The 24,026-nt window shown below is 35.4% G+C and overlaps 1 protein-coding gene and 1 long non-coding RNA gene across 2 annotated transcripts; both read right to left on the bottom strand.

Moving 5' to 3' along the window:
- Window positions 1-14,175: 14,175 nt before the first annotated feature.
- On the bottom strand, window positions 14,176-14,955 carry LOC129232928 (uncharacterized). The gene is made up of 2 exons (XR_008581399.1): window positions 14,815-14,955; window positions 14,176-14,561 (listed from the first exon to the last, which is right to left on the bottom strand). It is a non-coding gene; the product is annotated as an uncharacterized LOC129232928 (long non-coding RNA).
- Window positions 14,956-14,963: 8 nt separating this feature from the next.
- Window positions 14,964-16,223, bottom strand: LOC129232917 (zinc finger protein 569-like). Its single transcript, XM_054867020.1, has one exon. It carries the CDS (start codon window positions 16,221-16,223, stop codon window positions 14,964-14,966), a length of 1,260 nt encoding a protein of 419 aa, XP_054722995.1.
- Between the last annotated feature and the right edge of the window lie 7,803 nt (window positions 16,224-24,026).

Below are 24,026 nucleotides of genomic sequence, written 5' to 3'. Positions count from 1 at the left end.
TTTAATAAATTATAATCTAAAATTAGGTACACCAATGTGTAATGAATAATTCATTAAATTCTAAATTATGCAATCATTCTATTTTAATTGACAGTAGTAGTAGATAATGTATTAGAATTATTACTAAATTTATGACATCATAACAACAAATTTATGTATCAAACATATGGAAAATCAGTTTTCGTCCAATTTCTTCCGGCGTTTAAAAAAAAAAAAAAAACAGACGAAATAGCAACCCTGGTAAGAGACCGTTCCTTGTTTACATTTCGTCACTAAAACTTTTCTGGAACTCAATAGAGATAAGGGAGACGTTTTTTACTCAAGAATGCAGACTCAGTGAATACAGGGCTCTCACACAGATATGATATAAAAGATTACCCGAACCCGAAGAATGAGACAACTTCGCCCTTGATTCGATTGATCCCCCGATATTTACAATGCACTGTAAAAGGTCTAGAACAAAGTGTCGCAGCATCCAGCTATGATTGTACACATAAAGTATTTAACAGGCAAAGGATAGTAACACAAGCGCATTACAAGAAAATTAAAACTTACTCGTTATGATAAAAGGAAAGACGTCGGACAGTTGCAAGTTCTCCGGCAACGCGGCGGAATCCGACAACAAATGTCATTCCCCCAAGGAATTTCAAAGTGCATTCATCTTTCAAGTCCGATTACGATATTGAATTTCTGAAAACTTTTACTTATTAACGGTGGGATTCATTAAATATCGAACTCACGAAGTATCAAAATGCCCAAGACGAATTCGACGTAAACAACGGAACAACGCCTTTGCTTGACAGTTACAGTTAAACCAAAGCGATGTCTGAAAGAGAGAACGAAGCACATGGAGAAATGATCGACCACTGATAGCCCAATGAGGTATATCATTTCATGGAGTGATATCGGCTAGGGACTCTAATATCGGCTAGAGTCCCTATATGAAAACGTAGTTTTCAGAGTTGCGACAACGCGGTACCATTTTCCTATTGGTCGAAGACCGCCTGAGGCAAGGTTTCTTCTTCTCCCGTAGGATTAACATGGAGCGTATGACAGTGCTGTGGAAAAACCCAGAATCTGAAAAATTAAAGGCGAGTCCAGGATTTTAATGCTCATATTACTGTTCTACAATGTTCAAATTATACGTGTGTAGCTTTACTTGAGTGAGTCCATTCCTATTTCTTTAACTATCGCGTAATTATATCAAGAACATGTGTTCCGGTGTGCTAAAATTCCATCCTGACACTTTATTTGGGTCTTTTATAGTTATTTTTTCTGTTAAATCGATGATTCCAATCACAGCGTTATTGAAAAACAACACTTTAAGACAAGGCAAATTTTTAAAATGTGTAAATTAAATTTTTTTAACGATAGATCTCTGTATTCGATTTGGCGCGATCAATTTCGTGCTTGGCGACGAGTGGAAGTAAACAAAACATATACTTGTGATGTGAAGAGATCTTAACTTGTGACTTGTATTATAAATGCTTTATGCTGCGGAAATTTTTATTTTAAATGAATGTGACTTGATATTAAAACCCATTTTAACTTATGTTTTAATGTAAAGGTTTTTATTTTTCCTGATCATTTCTTAGACAAAAATTGACTAATGTATCGCTTTTCATGTTCCTTCAAGCAATCTTCACTTTATGCAACGTAAGTATTTACAGTGTCAAATTTTTGTTTTTTGAAAGGAGATGCAGAGGAAATAAAATGCTTATAAATTATAGGACTTTCAGTGCTTGCTGGCAGTATCTTTTAATAACATTTTGATTTCTGGAAACGTTTTGTTATGATATTCTGCTAAATGTTTATTAGTTAAAATTTGTTTGAAAAAAATGTCAGTTCGATTATGAAATTAATGTGACCACATGAATTTGCCAAAGCGTTTGAGGTGGATATGAAGTACAACACTTGCTTGACACACAGTACAGTTTTTATCGATTTTTTAGGTTGAGCAAGCCAATTTAAAATGTATTATTTTATTAAAAATTTAACGAATTGTAGGTAGTTTTGGTTATTTTGGTAATTTACTCTTTATTATTCAACAAGCATGCCAGTCGCTGTGTGTTCTATCATAAACAGAAAACTGAGGTGTTCTAAGTTCGGTTCAAGTAGTGTGTTGGTACATTTTATTATGCTCTAATTAAGGTTTACTAATTTTTAGGTTGCCTTGTTATTTCCTTTACCTGCTATTTCTTTATCACCTGAAGAATCAAGTGCATGCTATCACCCCACTTCAGGTTCGTAAAAATTTCTATTTTTATTGAGAAAATGATTTTTAAATAATTATGCCATGATTGATACATAGTTAAGTTTTAACAAGTTTTGAATTACCTTTGAGGTAAGGACTGTTATCATGGGTTTTTGAGATTGTAAAAGTCCTCCCAGCCACAAAGCTCTTGTTAGTCAGAAATTAGGTACATTTAAAGTTTTGCGGGTTGAAATATCAATACTTTTATAATAAAATGCTGAATCAAAGATTTTTTAAGTGAAACTTTTTATGCAAGGGCTTTGAAGTTATATCCAACCTTTTTGTGTGATGAAAAGTGGTGGGGATAAGCAATGTCGGTTAGAAGGAAAATAGTGGCTTGCTTGCCTACAGATATTGGAGGAAAGTGAGACCTTGCGCTCTTCTCGCTTTCTTTCTCATTTTGTATGGTTGCATGTACTACGTTTAGGCAGCGCGGAGATCAATATGTACATTTGTAATTACTTACTTTAGTTATCGTAAACAGATCATTTCTCTTCTTAAGAAGGAAGAAGATGATCATTATAAGTGGACACATGTATATAATTTTATGTAAGAAAATGAATAAGAAATACAATCTATTCAAAAGTGTTTGATGAACAATTAACATGTTTCACGTCTATCGTGTGTCATTATGACACAACCCGTTTCTTGGAATCAAACTTTAGAAGAATTCTACTCTTCTAGATCAGCAGAAAAAATAAAGTACATGAAGCTCTCACCCCACATCAATTTCGTAAAAAATTTCGATATTTGGTGGAAAAATGATTTTTAAATAATCCTATCTCGATTAATGTGGAGTTAAATTTTAACTAGCGTGGCATTTTAAAATAAAGGCTGTCATAATGGGCTTTTGAGATTATCCGTAAAGATCAGAGTTCGAAAATATCCGATATTTTGATATATATTGGATATTTTGATATTTATCCGATGTTTTCAATCAATGCAAAATAAAGTCTTTAGTAACTGCTTCCTTAAATCAGAGTTGTTTATTTTTCTTATATTATTATTGTTATAATGCATCCACTTTAAAAGTAATGTTTCTTTCATTATTTATATTCATTTATTACATGTTCGTGATTTTGCCTCACCCACTCAAAAGGTAATTCAATTGCATCTGAGTTCATTTCAACCACTCATAAAGATAAATGTATAAATAAACAAATATTCAATTTATCAGAGATTATCTTAATTTGTTGAAGGCTTTAGAAAATTAGTACTTTTGTCAGGAAATAGAACATTGAAATAAAGGGGAATTCAAATGCTCTAAGACAATGGTGCCCAACATACGGCTTTCAAAACTGATTCATGTGGCCAGCTGAAATATCTGGTATAGATAAATGAATTTACTGAAAAATGTGGCTTCATTTTAAAGAATCTAATTTTAAGCATCAGTTATATTGCATTCTCTATATTTTTACTTCACTTAAATTTATACGTTAAAGCCAAACAAGAATAGTTTATAAATAGTTTCTGGGGCATTCCACGGTATTTTTGATATTATGTAGAGTCCGTAACATGACCTTTTTTTGTCATAACTTTTTAATTTACCGTATGATTTGCAAATTATTTTAATTTGAGCTGGTGTGTTGGTAGGAAAAGATCAAAATAAAATAATATGCTAATCAAACAGTAAATTAAAAAGTTATGGCAAAAAAGGTCACGTTACGGACTCTACATAAATGTCAAAAATACCGTGGAATGCCCCTTGTACAGTATGCACTCACATTTTTTCAATCACAAGCACAAGTAAGCTCTTTGATGAGGTAGTGGCATTCACGTAAAAGTTTAAGGCAGGGGTTTAATTTTTTTTCTCCTCAATCTTGACTAAAACCATTAAAAAAAAATTAATTTATAGTTGTCTGAAAATTACTCAGGACTGCTGAAATAACACTTTCTGGAAAAAAATTTGTTCAATATAACTGTGCCATGTGATTTCGTGATAGGATTTGTAGGACCATAGGAGCTATTTGTTGGTCAGAAAATAAAATAAAAAATATGAATATTATTAAAATAATTGGGACTTGAACAACGTTCCCCACTGTCCAACATACCCCACCTACCCCTACAATTTTGCTGTGGATATTCCTGAGTGAAATGCAGAAAAAACAAGCAAGTTTTCTCACGGTTCCTATAAAATTTGGAATCACGAACAATCATTACTTATTTTAGTCATCATAAACAGATGATTTCTCTTCTTAAGAGCAAAGCTGATGCACACTAAAAAATATGTACATAATATTATGTACATAAATGAATGAAAAACACAATTTATGCTAGTCAAAAGAGATTGATGAATTAATATATTCCCTGTAATATGTGTTTTACTTCTTCATGTGTATTTAGAACACCCTGTTATTTGAAATTAAACTTTACAACACACTTAATGCAAAGTAGTTGAAATACAGCTCTATTTCAATTAAAGTGTGTTTATTTATTTTCCATTTATAATTTTATGAACTACTTTAAAAAACATTCCTGTCAATTTTCAACATCAGCCGTATTGATGATTTAGCACATTTGAAGAGTTTTACTTCAGTTTTTAAATTTATTTGCCCTTAATGTTTTTTAAGTTTCTTCCAGATATTCTGCAACTTAAAGAAAGCTCAACTACTAATTGAATTGTAGCCCTGATGCAGATGTTCTTGAAAACTCATGATAATATTGTACTGTTTGCTTAAAAAAATTGTATAATAGAATGATCTCCAGTATTAAGTTTACAAGGATGTCCAGAAATCATTTTCGAAGTTTTCTTAGCTTGACAGCTTTATCAAAACTAATTTTAATGAAGTTGTTTAAAAAAAATAATAATAAATTTCCATGTATAATATGCCATTCATGTTTGTTATGTTGAAAACTTCAGGAAATTTGTTGCCGAAATGGTCTTTGGACTTTCAACAACGACATACAAACCAATGAAAATTTTGTGTTTAAATGCTAAATAGTGTAATTAAATGAAATTTTGATCTTCTTCATACGGACAATGCTGTATTTCTGATTTGTTACGCTTATTGTCAAATTTATTATCATTCATTTGTATAATAATATTGAAATGTAAAGAGGTTAAACAAACAATACTTTTGCAACAGAAATTTTTAAGTAGTAGCTGGAATTCTGTTTTGATTCTCTAAATTTAGAGTTTTGAATTTGTTTTGTAAATCAAGTGCTTTCTTTAGGTTTATGCTTGTTTGTCATGTAAAAATATTGTTTTCATTTCAGATTTATAATAAATTTTTTGGTATTTAAGGCAAGGCTAAAAAATTTAGGTATACATAAAATTATGAAAGATGTATTTAGGTTTGTTTATTGTTATACCTTATTTCAGCATTAAATGAACAGTTCATTTCTGCTTATTCTGTTCCTGTAATTATCCAGAACCCCCCCCCCCCCCTCTCAAAAAGAGATTTTTCTCCCCACTTAAACTACAGGACAGAATTTGAATAACTGCAAATAGCTCTAATTTTGGAAGGGATTGGTAGCAACTGTTATCTTAGTCCACTTCTGACTGTCAGTGCACCTGTTCTGTTTCTGACTGAATTCTGGAAGCATTTTTCAGGATATTAGAACATACGTCGTGTTCATCCATCCATGTGGGGTAATGAATGGAATAACAATCTATATGAAAAAATTTGAACAAAAAATTCAATTTATTTCAATCAGGGGAGTTTTTTTCCATAAAAATTCACTTCACGAATAGTATAAGAGAAAATGAATTACAAGCATCAGTATATTTTGCCCTGTCTAATCGAAACTCCCTGATTGAGTAGATGGGAATAAAGCCTATAACAAAATTTGTTTTCTTTATGTTTATAAGTGACTGAATATTTTGATTAAACTAATGTTTTGTCCACAATTATTAATTTTAGGAAATGATACTTTGGAGTAAGGAATTTTTAAAAATTTGGTAATGATAACTACATTTTGAACATCTAAATATTTTGACGTTACTTTGCATTTCAGAAAACACAAAGATTAATCTTTGACTATTTTGTTACTTAAGCAGTTATTGATAATAATAGTTTGTCCCAAAATCTATAAAAACTACAAATCCTGTTTCGGTACCCTGAATTTGAGTTTGATTGCCTAGTTGAGAAAAATGTCTTTGTTTCCTCTTTTTTTTCCTCGTGTAAAAATGTTGGACATTCTGTATTTGAAATAAAGTTTACAGATGTAACAACACCAAAAAATAAATTGAACATTAGAGACTTTGGTTGTAATTTTTATGTGGTAATGACCTGAAGACTTAGTATGGAATTAACGAGTTTTCTTCATGCTAAGTTGTATTTAAAATATGTCAAAATTAAATGTAAACATTGCTTTTCACACGAAAATAGAAAATAAGTACAAGTCCTCTACTGGTGCTGTGAATGATTTTTTCTTTGTAATATTGTTTTGATGTGAAAATATTGTTCAAAATTTAAGTAATAGATGTATGATGCAGAGAAATAAATAAATAACAATAGATCCATTGTTTCTTATTCATATGAGTTGAAAATAAGTAATGTTTAAAATTACACCCCCTCAACTCAATTTATTTCTGAATATTTCTATCTACATGAAATTAAAGTAATAATTTTAAATTTTATTCAAATTAATTTAACCATGATTACCTACTGAACCACTAAAATATTTAGAGGTTCTTGGTATTTTTTATTTCTTTTTTTTTTGGGGGGGGGGAGGGGTTACCTCGTTTTAACCATCTACCTATTTCTAGTATTAAGCTTTCAAATTTTCCTTTGCATATTTACCTTTCAAATTGTTAATTTAATGTTTAACTTAATCACATTTAAATCAGAAAATTGTACAGGGTAAACTTAAACATGCAATTTTTTTAATAGCAAACCATTTTTATTAGTAATATAGCTTTTTAGATGGTTACAGGAAAGAAATATTTTTAGATTTAAAACTCTTTATAACGCTTGCCTTTCCGAAACAAAAACAAGCAATTTCTAATGTGCATTATCTGTCGTTCATTTATTCATTTTCTTACCTTTTTTTTATCACTTCATTTATTTTGAATTAATTAAATTCTAATACATGGAGGTAAGAATTCACATGCTGCGAACTCCCAAAAATAAATAAATAAATAAATAAAAATTATTACAAAAAAAAAAAACTGTCGGCAGATTTAAATGGATATATTTTTGCTGATATTAAAAAATAATAAACTATTCCTTAGTTTTAACTGTAAAAGGCATGTGACAGCAAAGTTGCACTTTTTGAAGATTAGCCCATTAGTGACTGAAGTTTTTAATTAATTTAATGTTTTCTTTTTCGAATGAAAATGCTGGAAATTTTGTGTTTTAAATAAAGTTTATAGATACAATAACACCAAAAAATAAATTGAACAACAGAGATCTATGTTGTTTGCAACAACAACAAGATTACAACTATAAGATCATGCTATTGATCTGAAAACTTAGCATGAAATAAATGAGTTTTCCTCATGCTAAATTGTTTTTAATTTTTAGTTTTTGTTTTCTCATAAAAATTCAAAATAAGTACAAGTCCTTTTTTGGTGCTCTGAATTGTTTTAATTTTGTTTCATTAAAAAAATGTCTACTACCTAACTACCTTTCATTCTAGTATTGTTTTGGTATAAAAATGTTGTTGAAAATTTTAAATAATAGATAGTGTACTTTCAAGAAATAAATATAAAATAATTGAGACATCTGTTTTTTACACATATACGAATGTTAAAAAAAATATATGTCAAAATACACGCCTCTTAACTTCCCAATTCATTTCTGAATATTTCTATCTGCATCTAGTTTCAAAAATAAAAATGACCTCTGATTAATATAATTTCGTTTTCAACTAAATACAAATTAATCTATTAACTAGGTGTGCCCACTAAACCATTGAAATATTCAGAGGCTCTTAATTTTTTTTTTTTGGAGTGGTGGGGGGAGCGAGATAGGATCCCCGCAGTGTGGTGTGTCCCAGGTCTTAAGGGGTCCAAAGGCCTATGAAATTGAAGAAAAAAAATTGAAAAAAACCTAGCACTAAGACTTATTTAATGTTACAAATATACACTGATGGCCTCTGGGGAGGGGCTATCGAGATTTTGTTGCAGGGAGGCCCAAAATATATAGATCCGGGCCTGGATAGGATACCTTGTTTTAAGCTTTTGCATTTTTCTAGTATTACTCTTTCAAACTTTCCTTTACATATACATGGGTGCCACCCCCCCCCCCCCCCCCCGTAGGTGGACATCCCAGGCATATATTTCCTTTCGGAATTTTTAAGCTAATGCTAAACTTTTCCATTTAAATCAGAAAATTGTATTTTTTTTCCTTTTATAGAAAAAAAAATAAGTAATGCTTTTGATATCAATTCAAGAAATATTTCTATGTTCAAAAATCTTTTTAAAACTTAATTAATGTAGCAAAAACAAGCAATTTTTTATGTTCCGTTATTTGTTGCTTATTTATTTATTTTCATTTTCTTAATCAGTTTTTATTCCTTCATTCATTTTGAATCAATTCAAACTATAATATAATTTTCGTTGTCTCATAATCTTTTGATTAATTTAAAATTAATCGTATTAAAGAGAATAAGGTTAAAGAAAAAAATCTGCTTTTAATTCTGCTAACACAGGGCCATTTTGTCTTTTTCTAATGTTTGAATCAAAATCGAGCGTTTCATTTATTGACAGCATGCATTTTCGAATCCGCGTGCGTACATCCTTCAGAACCCGTTTCAGCCACTCTTCCCGCTCGTGACTATTTTTTTAATGAAACTCGAAAGCGAACAAGGAGCCAATCTTGCAGCTCGGCGGCAACCCTATCTTTCTCCTGTAACCGGTTGCGCTTTCCGAGCATAGCTGTTGTCTCAACTCTGAAAACTACGTTTTCATATAGGGACTCTAAGATCGGCCACTGTATTTGATAGTGGGATTATCATGGTCTACGTATTTAACTGTGCATCGTACTTGTCTTGGCTTCGATTCGAGGGGAGGGGGGCACGAGCCCAACTTGTTGATCGCTTAACCTTCTGTCCCATAGTTATAAAGAAATTAGCAAAAAATCAAAAAGAGTATCTGTTTTTTCAAATTTGTATGGTTTCAAAAACGCATTTTAGACCATCTATGCTACTGCTAGGGTGAAAAAGCGGCCTGATGGCGTTTTCCCAAGCCATTTTTCGAAATTGAAGCTTGAAAAAAACGATTTCATAGTTTTTCTCCAATTACGTAAAGAAAGTTGGGGTTTTCGGGTTCGTCCTCGAAAACTTTTCAAAATTGTGTGTTGTTCTAAAAATGCAGTTTTAAACGATATTCAGTGATGTTAAGGACAGGAGAAATCCGGGGGTACCCTCGCGTAAATTTTTCGAAAATAAACAATATAAAAAATGCAATTGTGGGCCATCTTGGATATCGTTATGAGGACAAGAGTTTTTCGAAATTGGAGTTCTAAAACAATTTTATTTGGCTTTTAATAATGTTAGGGGTGAGTTTTCGGGAACTTTTTCTCAATATGTATTCAAAATTTAAGTTCTTAAGCGAAATTGAAGACTATATTCCATATCACCTCTTATTCGTATTCAGGGCATTATGACGGCACCCCCCCCCCCCAAACATTTTTTCGAACAGACCATAGCCTGAAACGTAAGCATAAAACGCTGGGAGAACAATAAGTAGTTTCATTTTCCGGTAAAAACAGGATACACACATTTCCCAAGATGAGGGTGAAAGAAAAAGTTCCATTAAATAAAAAAGAGAAAAAAAAATTCCTGTTCTACATCTTCAAAATTCAAAATGGGTACCGGGTTATTGAGAGGGGGTAAGGGAAAAGTTTGGTCGTTGACGCTAGGGTTAAATAAAAATGTCCTTTTTTCTTTTTGGTTTAGGAGAAACACCACGTTAAATCACGCATTATTGTGGAATATATTTTATGTTTACCTTAGCCCACTGTGCCAGAGTGTTTGTTTTTAAGCAGTGTTGATTGTCAGAGCAAGTTGCATGAAATCCTACCAAAAATTCTATCTTTGTGTATAATCAGTTCTAAATGCTCTCAATTAGTTTTTCAAAAACATATAATACACACAAATTCTTTTAAAGAGCGAATTTTTCCGTTCTTTGCTGTAATGAGCAAGAAATACTGAAAAGTGTTTTTTTGAGCAATCACGATTGCTTATTGCTTTCATTTCACCGTCCTTGGCGTTTGATTCCTTTTTCAGCTTAAACCAGGCACATCAGCACCACCGCCCTCTGCAGGCGCGGCTGCGAGCACTGCCTCCTGGAATCCGTTTCTCCTGGTCTACGGCGTCCATGTCCTACACACACGCGGGCTCATACACACAAGCCTTCACACACACACATACACACACGTCTACGTGCATACACAGAGGTCTACAAACACACACAAACCTGCACATGCACGCACGCACGCCTACACATACACACACGCCTGCACACACACATACACAACTATACACATGTAACCGCTAAGGAGGAGGGGTGGACTTGGGGGGGGGAGGAGCCGTTTGTAGAAACAATAGCCACCAATGAGTAGGGCCCTGTCGCAACTCGCGATTGCGAAAAACATAATTTGAATTCAAAATTTCAGAATTCAAATTTTTTTTTTTTTTTGCACTTGCTGAACAGTGTTTACTGGGCAGTAAGTTACTGCTTCTAACACAGAGCTAAGGCATAACTACATGCAATATACCAGACAGCCTGGTTTTATCATACAACGACTGCAGTTTAGTTCTTATTAGAACTCATCAGTCTAATAAAAAAGAAACTGCAGTCCCTGGATGAGACAACCGAGCTGTCCGGTATATTGCATATAGTTCTACTTTAGCCCTGGTTTATGGGTGCTTACTCACTGCTAAATACCCTAGCTTTGCCTTCAATTCACGAGTCGCACCACACCACCCTGCGGACATTCTCTTTACTTTATCTACCAGTTTGTTGGCACTCTCGGCTTCAATGAGATGACATCTGCCTCCAGCTCGGTTATTCACTAGTCCAGACTGATGAGTTCTAATAAGAATGAAACTGCAGTCTCTGGCTGTGATAACCAGGCTGTCTGGTACATTGCATGTAGTGTATGTATAGCGTTTTTAAGGAAAATGTAAATGGTTACTAGCGGTTCTCAAAGCCAAGGCCACCACAGCCCACCCTCACCCAAAAACATTCCCACTTTACGGGATTATATAGTCAGATCTAGATAACTCAAGTATTCCTTTGTCTAGAAGTTTTCATTGGGTCCCAAACTCTTGAGATTTACGAAAACTTCCCATTACTCAAACTACAAATAACTCGAGTGTTTTGGTCGGTCCCTTGGGACTTCGAGTTATTGGGCGTTGACCGTAGTGGGAATCTTTACTAATAATAAAGCTGAAAGTCTCTCTGTAAGGATCTCTCTCTGTATGTGAGGATCTCTGTGACGCGCATAGCGCCTAGACCGTTCGGCCGATTTTCATGAAATTTGTTACATAGTTTGTAGCATGGGGGTGTGCACCTCGAAGCGTTTTTTCGAAAATTCGAAATTGTGCTTTTTCTATTCCAGTTTTAAGAAAAAATTCCAAGCAAATTATCACAACGTGGAATAGTAAATTACGAAATCGTCATAACGTGAAACCGTAACACGGGCGAGCCATTTAACAATTGGCGAGAAATTCATCATCCATTATTTGTTAATATACAGGCGAACAAAATGACCTTTTTATTTTCTACTATGGGTAAAGCCGTGCGGGTACCGCTAGTGTAGAATATAGTGCCCCTCCCCCAAAAAAAATTGCATTTACATGTTTTCTATGCACAGTAGAACCTCAAAAATCCGAGGTAATCAGAGCTCACGTCACCTCAAATTACTGAAAACTCGGATTTTATTCGGAAAATTCTTCCAGATTAAAAATTTACTCTACTCGGATAACATAAGAGGAGAATTACTCCCTTGTGTCTGGAATAGGAAGATGGGTCTTCAGGAAAAATTTATCCCTCAGATTTCAATATAAATTTCAATTGTAATTACGTCTATACGAGTTTTGGCTGTAGATTTTCATGATATCCGTACGCATTTATGTGTGAAAATTTGTAAGCAATTAAAACATGTATTTTGACTGTGCCGGAATCCATTTCGAAGAGCTTTTTATGACGTCAGTTAAATATTTGTATTATGCAACGCATGTGGCATCAAGTCGTGCAGTATTTTATTTATTGCAATCGAATCTTCTAAACGGCATGTTAACAAGTTTTTTGTGGCAAATCAATGTTGATTTTTCATATCTAGTTATTATCTCCAAGGCGTTTCTTCATCCATATCTTGTAGATGATGAATATTTTGTACCACTTAGGGCTGTTAAATCAATTTCGTTCAATGTAAGGCCCCTATACATACGAGCCGACGCATCAGCTTAAGATTAGCCATTTTGGATCGGAGCGCGTGTTTGAGTGGTTGTCTTTTCTGGCGAGTCATCGCGTTTGGTGATGGTTCACTTTGAGCAATTATTAACGGCACGTGAATTGTTCATCAAATTTGCCGAAAATAATATTTATTATTTTCGGCAAATTTGACGAAATCCGCAACTTTGTTGTGGTAACCCTAGAAGTACAACAATGAAAAATCCGATCAAAAATAGCTAAACTTAAGCTGATGCGTCGGCCTATCCATATAGCGGCTCTAGTTCAATGTACCTACTTTCATTACGTATTTTTATTTTTACTGAATGTAGTTACTTTTACTTTTAACAAAAGATATGCTGTTTTCAAATTTTAATGAAAATCAGTATTTTTAGCTATTGAAAGAATTCTTCAACTATAAATGAAGAACCTCGGATTAACCTGAAACTTTCAAGACTCGAGTATTTACTTATTGTTCTGTACTTTTCTTCATTTCTCTTTGTATTTCTTAGAATTACTGTCCAATTTTTATAAAAATGTGATTGATTATACTTTAATTACTTTGCGATCTTACTATATTTAATATTTCATAATATGTAAAGCTTCAGAAATTGAAACACAGCAAAGTTTTATATCCAAGTGTCAAACTGCACTAAGAAAGTGCATAATACCATTTAATTTGTAATATATTTTTTTGAATTTTTATAAAATGATAATTGTTTATTCTTGCTGCATATTTTATTTTAAAAATAGCTGTTAAATGATTTTATATATTTCAAAGCACTTTTAATGTCCCCCCTCCCTGGTTAGTGTTTCATATGTAAATGAGTTAGTAAAAAACTTATTTTAATCTGTCCGTCATAATTTTTGAGAAGAAATGAAAAGCAACAAAATTTAAATTTGATTTCTGTATGATTTCTCTAATTATTATCTTAAAATTTTAATCTGATTATATTAGTGAGTAAAATTTTAATTAGTTTCGAAGCATGGTATTATATTATGTATAATTTTCATTCATTGTATAAAAAGTACGTGGTACCACTTGTTGAAATTTTTTCATTTCATTTACTTATTCAATCATTCACTTACATTCTTATTCAAACATTTACTTTTTCTCATACATCAATTCATTTTTTTATTTTTTCACTATTTATTCATTCGTTCATTTCATTTTTTTTATGAGAAACATTTGTAAGAAACAAGCAAAAAATATTTTATTGAAAATATATTTTATTTTTCACTTCGCTTAAAATGAAAACTAATATTTCAATACACTTTAATTACATATCACATGGTTCTTTCTTTATGCTCTATAACCTGCAAAACAAATTCCCAATTTGTTCATTTCCAACAGTAACTATTACACAGCTCAACGTTTCCCTATTAGATAAACGCCTTTTTCAATGCTTTACTTCTTATTTTAAAAAGTAGAAAATTTTTTTATCAAGTAAAACTTTAACAGTGGCGTAGAAAGACATCAACACGAGAGTAGATATTACTGTCTTTATCAGAGACGGCTATGAAAAAATTGCTTTAAACAAAATCGTATTTCTTGCCTGTAAGAAAAGGGAGAGAATGCAATTCTAATACCGGTTTAAAGCTGGATGCGAAGTCCTTGTGGTCTCAGCATTGGCTCGTGCCAGAATTGTATGAAAGGAGGAGTTTTAACGTTTTTTCATCGTAACTCACTTCGTCTGGAAAACACATCAGTATGTCAAACACTTTATTTTGTTAACGGACACACTATTTATTTGTTTGTTTGGTTCTTAAGTGCTCCTTCGGGTGTGCAAGTTCAGAAAATTCCTCTGAACAAACTTCACACAAATCTTTTCGCCAGAATGGGTTCTGAGATGTAATTTTAAGCTTTCAAGGTGGGGGTTTGAACAAATTCCACAGGAATATGGTTTCTCACCAGTATGGGTTCTCAGGTGCGATTTTAAGTACTCAAGATGGGGAAACTGTCTTTGAACTATGTTCACATAAATACGGTTTCTCGCCAGGATGGGGTTCTCAGATGTTTTTTAAAATTTGAAGCATCCGAAAATGCCTTCGAGCACTGTTTACAGCAATACGGTTTCTCTCCAGTATGGATTCTCAGGTATGATTTTAAGTGTTGCATGGTTGAAAATATGTTTGAACAATTTTTACATGAATACAGTTTCTTGCCAGTATGGGTTCTCAGATGTGAGTTTAAGTTTTCAAGATGGGAAACTACCTTTGAACTATGTTCACATGAATACAGTTGCTCGTCAATATGAGATCTCAGATGTAAACTTAAGCTTCTAAGGTGGAAAAATGATTTCGGACAAATTTCACAGGAATACGGTTTCTCGCCAGTATGTGTTCTAACATGCCTTTTTAAGTTTATAACGTCGGAAAATGCCTTGAAACAATTTTACATAAATACGGTTTCTCGCCAGTATGTTTTCTCAGATGTCTCTTTAAATTTGAAGCATCCGAAAATGCCTTTGAGCACTGTTTACAGGAATATGGTTTCTCCCCAGTATGGGTTCTTAGATGCGTTTTTAAATGAGAGGCGTTTGAAAATGCTTTTGAACAGTATTCGCATGAATACGGTTTCTCGCCAATATGGGTTCTCCTATGCGTTCTTAAGTTTAGAGCGTCGGAAAATGCCTTTGAACAATGTTTACATGAATACGGTTTCTCGCCAGTATGTTTTTTCAGATGTGTCTTTAAATTTGAAGCATCCGAAAATGCTTTTGAGCACCGTTTACAGGAATACGGTTTCTCCCCAGTATGGGTTCTCAGATGCCTTTTTAAATGAGAGAAGTATAGAAATGCTTTTGAACAGTGTTCGCATGAATACGGTTTCTTGCCAGTATGGGTTCTCAGATGTGATTTTAAGCTTTCAAGATGGGAAAATGACTTTGAACCATGTTCACATAAATACGGTTTTTCGTCAATATGAGATCTCATATGTAAATTTAAGCTTCCTCGGCGGGAAAATGCCTTCTGACAAATTTCACAGGAATACGGTTTCTCTCCAGTATGGATTCTCAGATGTGATTTTAAGCTTTCGATTCGGGAAAATGTCTTTGAACAAATTTCACAGGAATGCGGTTTCTCGCCAGTATGGGTTCTCACATGCATTTTTAAGTTTATAACGTCGGCAAATGCCTTTAAACAATGTTTACATAAATACGGTTTCTCGCCAGTATGCTTCCTCAGATGTGTCTGTAAATTTGAAGCATCCGAAAATGTCTTTGAGCACTGTTTACAGGAATATGGTTTCTCCCCAGTAAGGGTTCTCAGATGCCTTTTTAAATGAGAGGCACTTGGAAATGCTTTTGAACAGTGTTCGCATGAATACGGTTTCTCGCCAATATGGGTTCTCCTATGCGTTTTTAAGTTTAGAGCGTCGGAAAATGCCTTTGAACAATGTTTACATGAATACGGTTTCTCACCAGTATGTTTTTTCAGATGTGTCTGTAAATTTGAAGCATCCGAAAATGCTTTTGAGCACTGTTTACAGGAATACGGTTTCTCCCCAGTATGGGTTCTCAGATGCCTTTTTAAATGAAAGGCGCTTCGAAATGCTTTTGAACAGTGTTCGCACAAATAGTTGTTTTTTGAGTGAAGAAGGATCTCAGACTGATGTGTCATTGCGAAAGGATATAAAAGTGTTCTTTTATAAAATTTCCAAGATGATGGATATTTTTTATTAAGAAAAATTTCTTGCTTTAGCTTCCCTGAGCACCAGCTGCCATCCTTAGCATTGATAGTTAAATTGTCATGAAGATCTTTTTATTAAACTCCAGCATTTTTTTTTCTTTTATGAATGGGTTTAATAAGTATATGCGTAAATTGGTTACCAATAAAATCTCCTTCATACACAACGGTACTGCATCGCTTTTAACTGTTTTAAACTTCTATTTTAAGTTCCGAAAACTAAATTAACCTTTTTACTGCCAAGAATCTTTTTTTTTTCTCCTGCTTTGAGAATTTTTACATTTTAATGCAATTAAGGGCCATTCAAAATGTCAGAAATACTCACTTTGTGTGGTTCAGTGTTAATTTTCCTTTTCAAACAATCGTGGAAACAAGCACACAAGTGTTTTACTCATGGCAGCGATGTTTCTACGAAACATGTATTGCAGAGATCAAATGAGAAGTTTTTCGTCATGTAGCAACAAGCAACATCTTGATTAGGGTTCACAGCAGATTAAAAGAGGCTTTGTTCGTGTAAATCCCCTTTTTTGTCATAAAAATAGACCTTGAGTTTCAGAAATGAAAGAGCACTTTGGACATTATTTCTTCCGTCTACTGTAATTTTTGTAGATAAGTGTTACACAAAATAAAAGATGCGTGTTAGAAAATAAACTAACGTTCGTAAAAAGATTTCCTGTTAATGGAAAAGTTATTTTTCTTTCATAACAGATATACACTCGCTTATACTGAACATTTTTTATCCGGTGATTAATAGATCGTTACCTAAGTAAGAACTACAACCACACGAATTTGACTGCATGCAAAGTTTGAGATATTTACTGGCAAAGTCACGAAAAGCGAATCCGGACTTGGAGCAGTTTGTACTTCACACAACGTACACTGCAGTCTTCTGTTTGCTGCTGTCGCAACAGGCTAAGGAATATATGTAAACTTAAAAATTTAAGGAATTTCCCCACAGTTGCATCTCCCCGGACGATCGTTTCGACATGAGTCTTCAGACAAAAGCAGAAACAAAGGTGCGTAGTATATAGGGAGTGTCAAAGTTCGGTATCACACTTGCTGCATTCCAACAACATGAAATCTTGATTATGGCTGAAAACAAATAAAAAATGTATAAGAAGAATTATATTACATAAAAAAAGAACTTTTAAATACAGGGCCCTTAGGTGCTTAATATGTAAAGGTTCTACTCGGTTTTAACTATAAGTTACAGTCTTGTCAAAAACCTGACCGTTAAAAATAACAAAAACATGTCTGAGCTATTGCAATAATATTATGTTACAGCAAGATATCCATATTTGTACATTGGTTATTGCTCACTTAAATGCTTGAACTTTTACCTGGAGTGCTTTTTTACAGTGAAACATTAATAAATTATTAAGTTTGTTTGTTAACTACAAATAAGTGTACCACACTAGACCATACAGCACGAAAGAGCATGCACTTTTATGAATTATAGTTTTTAGAGCATACATCTTTTTTTTTAAGAGTTCATTAGGCATCACGTAAAAAAATAGAAAATAATTTGTTTTCTGCAAAATACATTATGGCCAAAAGAAGTTATTACTTTTGCACTCTAAATGATGCATAAATATATATTAAAAATATCGGTGTCTGGAGAGCGATAAATCACGGCTTTAAAAATCTAATATTATCCTGTTATTACATAACACTTGAAGCCATCATCAAAAAATAAATTGCAATGTGAGCAATCGTAAGTTCGATGAGTGATATTTAAAAAAAAGTAATTTAAAAAAAGGAAACTCTTAAAAAAAAAAAAAATTATATTGAAAAATATATTCAAAGTAAATCCAATTAAACATCTGGTTTAAGGAATTCTTTAGTGAGAAATGATTTACAGAATAATGAATCATAAAAACTGTTACAAAGTATTTCGGATTAAATAATGCTAAAATAAAATATCTAAATACAGGGTGTTTCAAAGTGAATAGCGGGGTTTTAACATGTTATAATATTTATTACACCAAATTTACAGTCCCAAGTGATATATCAAATGAAAGAGAAACTCAAACAGTTTTACATAATAGCCTACAAGTGTTCAATGTGAGCACCATTCGTTACTCGGCACACATCAAGACGATATGCGAGTTCTTCACAAATTTTGATGAGTGTCTCATTAGTAATTGCTGCAACAGCTGTTTCAATCCTGTTCCTTCATTCGGGAAGGTCGGCTGGCAGTGGAGGCACATATACACGGTCATTAATAAACTCCGAAAGATAGAAATCACACGGCGTCAGGTCGGGTGACCTGTGCTCTTGCCTTTAGGAAGGCAGCCAGTGTCTTGAAACTGATGATAACATCTACGAATGTTATCACCTGGTGGATCACAACCGAACTTAATCCGGAACGCACGTTGCACAGTTGCAACAGATTCCGCCTTTGCAAACTGTAAAACACAAAACGCTTTCTGTTCTTTTGTCGCCATCTTTTCTACAAGCGCTTTCTAGACGATTGCAGCAGAAACATTCCACGCAAATGCGCACTGATGCCAACATACAAAACTGTTTGAGTTTCTCTTTCATTTGATATATCAAATGAAAGAACCGCAGAATGTACCGCATGAAATCGAACGAAATTTGGTACACATATGTGCCCCTATGTGAACTTGTGCCCATTGGTTTTTGGCGCGAATTCCTCCAGGGGGGGGTGGAGCAATGGGACGTTCTTTGAGTTATGCGTGCTTGCTATCCCTCAGGAAGTAACAGGCGGAATCAAACAAAATTTGGTCCATATGTTGCCATTAACAGGAACAGATGCTGATTCAATTTTGGTGTCAATAACTCAAACGGGGGTTGAGCTGTAGAACGTTTTTTGTCGTCAATTGTGACTGCTGTATCTCAAGAAATAATGAACGGAATGAGAGAAAAATTTATCGGCAAGTAGCCCTTAGTGGGTATAAGAGCTGATTTTATTTTGGTGTCAACAGCTAAAAAGGGGGTAGCGCAATCGCCCGTTCGTTTTTTGCATTGTGAGTGCCCTATCTCAAAAAGTAATGCTACGTTCTGGTTGAAATTTGGAATATATGTGGATTCATATTTAAACAGGGTTTGGTACAATTTTGACGCCAATCGCTCCAAGAGGCGTTGATTTTTTTTTTTTTTTTTGCGAATAAAAATAGCTTTATTATTGCAACAATAAGAAAGATAAATCGTAATAGATTGTCGTCTGCGTATTTCTCGGGATTTTAATTGTATGAAAATGCCACGGATATATAAGTTCGTTGCTTAAGGCACCTGGGGCCCTGCCCCTTATCCTCTGGTGTGGTATGTTGATAGTTCCCCGGTTGGGGCCATGGCTTTATTTTGGCGCAGAAGATGGTTGCGTGGATGTACGAGAGATGTGGCTTCCTCTAACAGGAGTACCGTAATGGTTAGCCGAAGGCTCTTCAAAGTAAATTTCAACTAATGTTCTTCTTTATTTAAATAAGTTTAAGTATTTTTTTTTCGCTTCCTACATATTTTTTTAAAGTTTTATACTTTTATTTCCCCGTGGGGGATTTCTAGGCTATTTGAATGAATAAAAATAAAATAAAATTAAGACAATGATAAAATGTTGATAAGAAATTTAAAAAGAAAATAGTAAAATGAAAATAGATAGGAGCATGCTCCCAGCCAGAATGTAGCACAATAACTAGAGTCGAAACGAGGTATGAACCCGATAAGGGATTCACTCACCCCGTTTCGAAATTGAAACTAAGCTAGCAGAGCGCGAGGCCTGCGAGAATTTGCCGGATCCAATGGATCGTAATTTGGAAGGATGTTAAGAAGTGGATTGCCAACACGGGGGATGTTGTAGTGAAATCTCTTGGCGAGCTTTTTGCAAAAGTTGTGGAGCGTCGGGATGCGAACCTCTTCCACCAGCTTGTCCGTACGGACGTACCAGGGAGGGTCGCAAGCCGCTCGAACCATCACTCTCTGCAAGTTCTCAACTCTGTAAAAGTTAGAGATTGCAGAAGTCGCCCATATGGGCGCTCCATAGGTAATAATGGGTCTTAGGCAGGACTTATAAATGAGCAGTTTATTATCCGTTGATAAAACGCTTTTTTTGTGCAGGAGACAATTTAGTGGTTTTTTGGAAGTGAGGTACTTCTTGCGTACCTCTTCAATGTGAGGTCGCCAGGTTAAATTACGGTCGAACGTTATGCCTAAATATTTCGCCCGCTGAGACCAATCAATCGGGTCGGTATAAAGATGCAGTTTAATAGGAGGGAGCTCAGTTGTTCTTGTAAAAAAGCAGGAAGCTATACTTTTGTTGGCATTAACTTTGATTTTCCAAGTCCTTAGCCAGATATCTAGATGTGTTAAGTGGTTTTGAATTGCTGAAAAGGCTTGATAAAGTCCCTGAGCGGAGGCTAGTATGCAGGTGTCATCTGCATAAATGGCAAGATTCGTGTTGTCCATGTGTGGGACATCGTTTGAGAAAATTCAGTAAAGAGTTGGGCCTAAGAGGCTGCCTTGGGGAGGCACCCCGGCCCGAATGTGTCTAGGTGTTGAGAGAGTTTCTCTCACTCGAACGATAAAGTGCCTATTCATAAGATAGGAGCTGATAATGTTTATGAGTGCATGAGGTAACCCAAGGCGTATAAGTTTGTAAATTAGCGCATCAATCCAAACCCTATCGAATGCCTTCGCTATGTCAAGGAAAAGCCCGATGGTTTTCTGATGATTTTTTTCAGCCTCTCTGATTAGTCCTGTGACTCTAAGTAGTTGGTGGTTTGTAGAGTACTTCCTGCGGAAGCCGAACTGTTCAGCTTGTATGATGTTGTGATCCGCAAGAAAGTCAAGAAGTTTATTGAGGATGCAGAATTCAGTAATTTTGGAGAGAGCAGAGAGCAAGCTTATTGGTCGGTATTCCGACGGCTCCGCTGTTGCTCTTTCCTTTTTTGGAATAGTGATTATTATAGCAGTTTTCCACTCCTGCGGAAAGTGACCCAACTCGAGTATTTTGTTGATGAGTTGGGTAATATAGAAAATAGTACGAATTGGCAGGTTTTTAATTAGAGAGTTGGTGATTCTATCAAGGCCTGGACTTTTCTTTTCTTACACTTTTTGACATAGCTTAGAACATCTGAGGGCTGAATCTGAAGGGTGTTGCTAGCGTGTGGAGTTGTGAAGTAATTGTGTAGTGTGATGTTAACAAGTGATTCAGTTTCGTCATGTCTGGTGTTGTTAGGTGCGAACTGCTGTTCGAAATGATCGGCAAAAAGTTCTGCCTTTTCAATATCAGTCACAGCAGTTACAGTTTGGCCTCCTGGAAGGGTTTTGCCTTTAATGGGCGGAATGTGTCTATACGTCCCCCGATGCCGCTTGACGGCTTTCCAAATGGAAGTGTCGTCTGCAGTAAGGGAGGAAATATATTGAGTCCATGAGTCATTTTTGTGCCTTTTAATTGCTTGTTTAACTAGCTCCTGTGCCTTATTGAGGTCGGACTTGGAAGCAGGATCCCTGCGGAGTTGATAAGTTTTTCGTAGCTGATTTTTTGACCTAATTAAGTTTCTGATGTGGAGGGGGAGCTCCTTAGCATAGCTTTGCTTTAAAATGGGGATGGAGGTTTTGGAATGGATATTAATAATGGTATTAGTTAAATTGTGAACAGAAGAATCGAGCTCAGTCCCAGTATTGATGTCCTGAAAATCAAAGTGAATGGAGTTCAGGAGTTTACGAAACCTGGGCCAATCAGGTTTCGAGGCATGTGGAAGTGCAGTATTCACTGTAACCGTGTCAAAGACAAATTTGACTGGGTTGTGATCCGAGAAGAGCTTTGCAAGCGAAGTCACCTCACAACTGTAGGGAAACAATTTGACCATCCCAAAGTCAATAGTAGATGCGCTGGTCACAGTGATACGTGTAGGTGTGGGAGGAACTACGATGGTAATTCCTGCCTTTTGCGCAAAGTCAAAAATAGTTCTACCAGTGGCGGTGGTTCCATTGCAGCCCCAGAAGGTATGGTGTGCGTTAAAATCTCCGCAAACTATTGTGCTATGAGGGTATTGAAAGACTGCTTCTAGATCCCGAAGGAGCTTCGAGGCTTTTTCTTTCGCCCTCATGTGTCTGAGTGTTAGGCCATACGCAGAGACAATCGTGATGGGGCAAAAGCCTTTTGGTGCAATTGTGATAGAGGTAGCTTCAAGTGCCAAAAGGCTTGGTGTTAGGTTCTGGTGGTGTGGAATAGAGCTCTTAACATAAATTAAGGTACCCCCCCCCCCATGCCCTAGTATAATTATTTTGATCTGGAAGTCGATCATTGCGGTAAAAGTTATAATTGGGGATCCCAATCCCACGATTGATTGGTCTAAGATGCGTCTCTTGCAAACAGATAATATCGGGCGCTTGTTCATAAACAAGCTGCCTAAGTTCAGTGATATTGTCGAGCAGCCCGCAGGCATTCCACGACAAAAGAGAAAGACCGAGGGGAGCCATTATGTGCGCTGAAATAACTCATCACTTTCCATGAAAGCTTGGAAAAGAGCCCAAAGTTTATTGATAGGGTCAGATTGTTTTCTAATTTCAGACAGAACCAGTTTGATAGTTTTAATGATGGCAGGGAGGTTCAGAACTTTGAAAAAGTCCAAGATCTCCTTAATGGAGTCCCATGTTCCGGCACCTTCCGAGAAAGCACCGGTTGATGGTTTGCGACGAGACTGCTCTGGGGCCAGAGTGCTCACGTCGCTAGCAGAGGTGGCTTGAGCCGCTCTGTTTGAAGCTCTGATGGCTGAGCCTCGGGCCTTTTGGGCGAATGAGTGTGTGAGAGCATTGGGGGCACTCACAGTGCCATCGCTCTTACTCTCAGCTTGTTTTTGACTAGGGAGTGCTGGGAAATTAGTTGAGTTGGAAGTAAATGACCTGGGGTTGGGGGAAGTTTTAGAGGACTTCTTGATAAAGTTTTTATATTTTGGGCATCCTTTGTAAGAGGCAGGATGAGGGCCCTAGCAATTGGCACACATAGGTTTATCCATCTTAGCAGCCTTGTGCGGGCAGTCACTGGAGAGATGTTCACCCCCACACCGAACACACCTCGGGGTCATAAAACAGTTCTCGGGGCTGTGGTTAAACTTCTGGCATCTGTGACACTGAGAAGGCCCTTTCCTAGATTTATATGCCTCCACAGTGACATATGTATATAGAATGTTGGTCAAGTCAAAGACTTTTTCAACCCCTTCAGTGTGTGATAGGTGAACTTGAAAAATCGGCAAAATAGTGGAACCCTTTCGCACAAGCTGCGCGACCTTCTTAACTCCGTAGCCAAGCTCTTCAAGAGCCCACTTTAAATCATCTTTATCCGTTGTCAATGGCAATCCCTTAACAACAATTTTGACAGGGCGATTATGTTTAGCCAGCTGTACGTAATGCTGTATCTTAGTTCGGAGCAGGTACTCCGAAATGGCTCTGTGATCGTCAGAAGTGGCCGGAAAAATTCTGGCGAATTCTCCGGAAACCTTTACTTTGAACTCAGCTTGAGTCTCTGTTTTAAGCCCAGTGACAAAGTCCCTGTATTCTTTTGGGTACACGGCTAGTATGGGTTTGATTTTAGGAGGGACGGTTGCGACAACCTCCTCTTGTGTATCTATGTCTGGGTCAGACAAATCGGTGGAGATCCCCCCACCCTGGCTAAGAGCATTGAACATGTTTCCAACCTTTAAGGGTTGAACCTTCTCATTCTTTTTAACCTTGCAGGAGTTTGTAGGGCTCTGAAACCCGTCTTCAGTAGTTTTTCTC

Source organism: Uloborus diversus, unplaced genomic scaffold (genome assembly GCF_026930045.1).
Source record: "Uloborus diversus isolate 005 unplaced genomic scaffold, Udiv.v.3.1 scaffold_14, whole genome shotgun sequence".
In the NCBI taxonomy this organism is placed as follows: domain Eukaryota; kingdom Metazoa; phylum Arthropoda; class Arachnida; order Araneae; family Uloboridae; genus Uloborus; species Uloborus diversus.
Note: the sequence above shows the minus strand (reverse complement) of the source record. Positions and strands in the feature narration are given on the sequence as shown.